Source organism: Oncorhynchus gorbuscha, linkage group LG02, assembly GCF_021184085.1.
Source record: "Oncorhynchus gorbuscha isolate QuinsamMale2020 ecotype Even-year linkage group LG02, OgorEven_v1.0, whole genome shotgun sequence".
NCBI lineage: Eukaryota > Metazoa > Chordata > Actinopteri > Salmoniformes > Salmonidae > Oncorhynchus > Oncorhynchus gorbuscha.
The window spans coordinates 97,674,458-97,680,408 of record NC_060174.1 but is presented as its reverse complement, the minus strand read 5'-3'; the positions used below and the strand labels follow the sequence as shown (position 1 = coordinate 97,680,408).

General features: G+C 44.0%; 1 protein-coding gene across 1 annotated transcript; it reads right to left on the bottom strand.

The window, feature by feature from the left end:
• Positions 1–240: 240 nt before the first annotated feature.
• On the bottom strand, positions 241–3,319 carry LOC123994967. Its single transcript, XM_046298127.1, has 2 exons — positions 3,257–3,319; positions 241–2,881 (listed from the first exon to the last, which is right to left on the bottom strand). Exon 2 carries the CDS (start codon positions 1,985–1,987, stop codon positions 944–946), a length of 1,044 nt encoding a protein of 347 aa, XP_046154083.1. The 5' UTR covers positions 1,988–2,881; positions 3,257–3,319; the 3' UTR covers positions 241–943.
• Between the last annotated feature and the right edge of the window lie 2,632 nt (positions 3,320–5,951).

Below are 5,951 nucleotides of genomic sequence, written 5' to 3'. Positions count from 1 at the left end.
ACAAGATAATATGCCCAAAAGGTTTAATATTACTATAGTGTACTTTCCCCGAATGTTAAAAAAAAAAACATTGATGGAGTAACTATATAGATTTAATTAGATTAGAGTCAACTTTATTGTCATTGAACAAGTACAAGTACAGTACAACGAAATGCAGTTAGCATCTGACCAGAAGTGAAAATAAAAGACTACAAAAAATGTAGTCAAACAATTAAGTACAATATATGTTATTAAGTGGGATGTATAAATGTGCAATGAAGGCAAATGACAAGTACAAATGGCAAGTCTAAATGTGCAATGAAGGCAAATGACAAGTACAAATGGCAAGTCTAAATGTACAATGAAGGCAAATGACAAGTACAAATGGCAAGTCTAAATGTGTAATGAAGGCAAATTGAAAGGGCAACTCCTATTCCTGAAATACAGGGATAGTAGCAATGAGATTACCGAGGTAGACATGTACATGTACAACTGAATTATGTCCTTAATCAGAATTATGTCCAACATCAGAGTCCAGTAGTACCGTGAACAGTGCAAAGAGAGTGATGAAACAAGGTCCCTGAGAGGCAGTACTAAGCGGTGGGCAGCAGGGTTACAGTAGCTGGAAAGAAACTGTTCTTGAGCCTGCTAGTGCGGGAACATAGAGACCTGTACCGCCTGCCCGATGGTAGGAGAGCAAACAGTTTGTGGCATGGATGTGAAGGGTCCTGACCTCCTCCCTGTAGGCTGACTCATCATTCTCACCGATCAGACCTACCACCATGGTGTAGTCTGCGAACTTGACGATGATGTTGGAACCGTGTACAGGAATGCAGTCAAAGGTGAAGAGGGAGTACAGGAGGGGGCTCAGCATGCAGCCCTGTGGCACACCAGTGTTCATGTTCAAGGTTGAGGAGGTGAAGTTGTCTAACCTGACAGACTGGGGTCTATTGGTTAGGAAGTCCTAAGTCCAGTTACAGAGAGAGGGGCTGATCCCTAGGTCATGAAGATTGGTGACCAGCCTAGAGGGAACGACCATATTGAAGGCTGAGCTGAAGTCTATGTACAGCATTCTCACATAGTTGTTGGTTTTGTCCAGGTGGGTCAGGACAAAGTGTAAAGCTGTGGCGATGGCGTCCTCCGTAGACCTGTGGGGATCCAGTGTTGGAGGGAGGCACGACTTAAGGTATGCCAAAACCAGTCTGATCGTAGGGGTGAGTGCAACAGGTCGAAAGTCATTCAGGCTTGCTGCGGCTGACTGCTTTGGCACTGGCACAATGGTTGCAGTCGTAAAGTATGTGGGAACAACCACCCTGCTCAGTGCAGACAACACATCTGCGATGAATGTGGGGCAGCTCGTCTGGGGGAGCTCAGCTTTGATGGCTGGATCTTTGTTGTCCCTGTCGAAGCGAGCATAGAACCTGTTTAACTTGTCTGTGATGGAGATGTTGCTGGCTGTGGGGGTAAGGTTTTTTGGACGGTAATCTGTGATGGCTTGGATGACCTGCCACATACATAGAGGGTCGGAGTTGTTGTTGAAGTGCTCCTCAATCCGCAATTTGTGGTCATGTTTAGCCTTCTTGATGCCCTTTTTCAGGTTGGCCCTGGATGAGCTGTAGGCTTCCGCATCACCGGATCTGAAAGCAGCTTCGCTTGCCTTTAGCTGTAGTCGGACCTCCCTGTTCATCCAAGGCTTCTGGTTGGTTAAGGTCTTTATTAGTTTATGGGTGGTGACATTGTTGATGTAATCCAGAACGGAAGAAGCATATGTTTCAATGTCCGTATGGGAGTCAAAGGTGGCCTGAGTGGCAAACAACCTCCAGTCTGTGTGTTGGAACTGGTGCTGTAGCAATGAGCCTGACCCTTCTGGCCATACTTTGACTGTCCTCACTGATGGTTTCACAAATTTAATAAGGGATAAATGCTTGGGGAGTAGGAATAGTGAAAGGTGATCAGGCTGTCCCGTGTGGGGGAGGGGAATTGTCTCCTCTAGTGGGGCAGGAGACATTTTGGTGGAATTTGGGAAAAACAGTTTTCAGATTTAAGTGGTTAAAATCCCCTGCAACAATAAAAGCACCATCAGGATGTGCAGTTTGCTGTTTGCTAATATCAACGGGCAGTTCTTTCATTGCTAGTTTAGCATTAGCATCTGGAGGTATATAGGCTGCAGTAACAACAATGGACGTAAGCACCCGAGGCAAGTACAACGGCCTGCACCTAATCATCAGGTGCTCCAGATTGGTTGAGAAGTGACTCCTCGTTATGTTACTCTCTGTACACCATGCTTTGTTTACATAAATTCAGACCATCTCCTCTGGTCTTACCAGAGTCCTCTGCCGTATGATCAGCCCCGAAGACGTCGCTCCCCTATAGCCCAATAGCGTTGTCGGGTATGCGGTTGTTTAGCCACGTTTCCGTGAAAATCATGACGCTGCAATCCATAATCCTTTTTTGTGGGATGATTTGTGGGGTTAGCTTTTGCCTAGCCCGGAGGACACCCCGCTTCCCTCACATTTGTTTATATTTATCTCAACGCCGTCTCCGGGTACTTCCTCTCAGCGATGTTTCAGTCTCCCGGGCGTCTTTGTGATGTCCAGTGAAAGTTGTAAGTTCTCAAAAACTCTCTTTGTGCATTGTGTTCCAATATCCAGGAGTTCTTGTTGGCTATATAGAGTGTACGTCAGGCTGTACTGAGTGAATAAACTAAGAACTATTAAGTAAATTACTGCTAATTCGCTAAATCTGTGTAAATGCCGAGTCTAGCATTGTACACACTCCGCCGTGTTTTAGCTGTGGCTGGTCATTATTCAGGCCTTCACATCTATGATTCTGTGGACATGGCCTCTGTGGATGTTGGATTGAGTAAAACCTTCAGTAAGCACAACTGGCGACCTGCCGTAGCCTTTATATTACAAAGAAGAGAAAAATGGCATTAGAAATGGCATTACATAATGCTAGTTAAGTAGCTATGCTCGTTGGTCTGTTCGCCAACAATTTACATTACATAACAATTTTCCTCTATATGAGGTAAAGCAATTACAGTGCCTTCGGAAAGTATTCGGACCCCTTGACTTTTTCCACATTTTCTTACGTTACAGCCATATTCTAAAATTGATTCAATTGTTGTTTTTTCCCTCCTCAATCTACTCTCAATACCCCATAATGATAAAGCAAATACATTTTTTTTTACATTTTTGCTAATTTATATATATCAAAAAAGGAAATATCACATATACATAATTATTCAGACCATTTACTCATTACTTTGTCGAAGCACCTTTGGCAGCGATTACAGCATCGAGTCTTCTTGGGTGTGACGCTACAAGCTTGGATCTCTCTGTACTCTGCTCATCTTTGCCTCGATCCTGGCAATTCTCCCCGTCTCTGCCACTGAAAAGCATCCCCAGAGCATGATGCTGCCACCACCGTGCTTCACCGTAGGGATGGTGCCAGGTTTCCTCCAGACATCACACTTGGCATTCAGGCTAAATAGTTCAATTCAGCAGGCAACATTTTCACAAAAACCAGAAAACCATTCAAATAAAATAATTTACCTTTGAAGAACTTCGGATGTTTTCAATGAGGAGAATCTCAGTTAGATAGCAAATGTTCAGTTTTTCCTGAAAGATTATTTGTGCAGGAGAAATCGGTCCGTTTTCTGCGTCATGTTTGGCTACAAAAAAAAACGAAAATTCAGTCATTACAACGCAAACTTTTTTCCAAATTAACTCTATAATATCGACAGAAACATGGCAAACGTTGTTTAGAATCAATCCTCAAGGTGTTTTTCACATATCTATTTGATGATAAGTCACTCGTGGCAGTTTGGTTTCTCCTCTGTTTAAAATTGAAAAATGCACGCACCTGGAGATTATGCAATAATTTTGACGGAGGACACCGAGCGGACACCTGGTAAATGTAGTCTCTTATGGTCAATTTTCCAATGATATGCCTACAAATACGTCACAATGCTGCAAACACCTTGGGGAAACGACAGAAAGTGTAGGCTCACAGCGCCTCAAAAATCTGGCTCACTTCCTGTATGAAATTTCATCTTGGTTTCGCCTGTAGCATTGGTTCTGTGGCACTCACAGACAATATATTTGCAGTTTTGGAAACGTCAGAGTGTTTTCTTTCCAAAGCTGTCAATTATATGCATAGTCGAGCATCTTTTTCTGACAAAATACTGCGCTTAAAACGGGCACGTTTTTTTTTATCCAATAATGAAATAGCGCCCCCATAGGTTGAAGAGGTTAAGGTAGTTGCCATGCTCCCTTGAGTTTGTCAGTGCAGACATTGGTTTATATTCTCCTGCATTTGAAACATACACAGCAATTATCTGCCTTTATTCACAAAACAACCTAAAGTACTCAATTCCAGGTAATACTTTCAACTGTGATGCTAATTCATAAAAGAATGTATTCTGTCTCCTAATAGGTTAATAGTTTTCACTCACAGCCACGATGCCATAGTATTGTATTGTAGTATAGTATTGTATTGATTAACCTCCAGAGTCTAAATAGACCAAGAGTGAAAGAATTGTAAATAAGTTACAAAGTTCATTTCTACAGTAGCCCATTCCTGCTCTCATTTCAGTGTCAAAATGAAAGCTACAAACATCATGTGGAAAAGGTTGTGTCACGGCCTCATCTGGTTTAACCAGTGTTCATACGCACCTCTTTGACCCTGATAGGAGGCTTTATCAACTCGGCTACAGCCCCCCTACACCCTGTAACCTCCACCACCAGGGCTAATTCACACTGCTCTAGGGGAGATGGGCCAGAGTAATCGCTACAGTAAAACTGGCCTTTAATTTCAAATGCTGACCCCTTTGGGACCAGATGGGAAGAAAAGGGGATATGGCGATAATAACGGAGCTATGGAGAGGCAGCCTATACCATCCTCCTGACTCCGGGACCACTGTCCTGACAAGGCCATGTATAATACGAGGCGAAATTGGTTACTGTGGCTCAATGTCTCTCTGAGTGACTCCAGTGACTCCAGACTCTGTCAGAGTCAATCAACCCCAGAAAATCTCCACATGATTACAGCCCAGTCTCTGTAAAGACACTCAATCACTCTCAGAAAAGTCCACACACAAAGACTAATCTATCCATTCGTCCTGTTTTAGCTTTGGACATACGTACAATGCATTCAGACTGTTTCCAAATTTTGTTACGTTACAGCGTTATTCTTAAATTGATTCAATGTTTTCCCCTCACTCTACACACAATACCCCATAATGACAAAGCAAAAACAGGTTTTTAGATTTTTGGGCAAAATGTTTTGAAGCACCTTTGGCAGAAATTACAGCCTCGAGTCTTCTTGGGTATGACGCTACAAGCTTGCCAAACCTGTATTTGGGTAGTTTCTCCAATTCTACTCTACAGATCCTCTCAAACTCTGTCAGGTTGGATGGGGAGTGTCACTGCACAGCTTTTTTCCGGTCTCTCCAGAGATGTTAGAGCGGGTTCAAGTCCGGGCTCTGGCTGGGCCACTCAAGGACATTCAGAGACTTGTCCTGAAGCTACTCCTGCACTGCCATTGTTGTATGCTTAGGGTCATTGTCCTGTTGCAAGGTGAACCTTTGCCCCAGTCTGAGGTCCTGAGCTCTCTGGAGTAGGTTTTCATCAAGGACCTCTCCGTATGACACCCACAGCATGATACTGCCACCACCATCCTTCACCGTAGGGATGGTGCCAGGTTTCCTCCAGATGCGACGCCTGGCATTCAGGCATTGTTGATTCTCATTGCCTGAGAGTCCTTTAGGTGCCTTTTGGCAAACTACAAGCAGGGTCCCATGTGCCTTCCACAGAGGAACTCTGTAGCTATGTGAAAGTCCAAGGCCCTTCTCCCCCGATTGCTCAGTTTGGCCAGGCGGCCAGCACAGGGAAGAGTCTTGGTGGCTCCAAACTTCTTCCACTTAAGAATGATGGAGGCCACTGTGTCCTTGGGGACCTTCAATGCTGCAG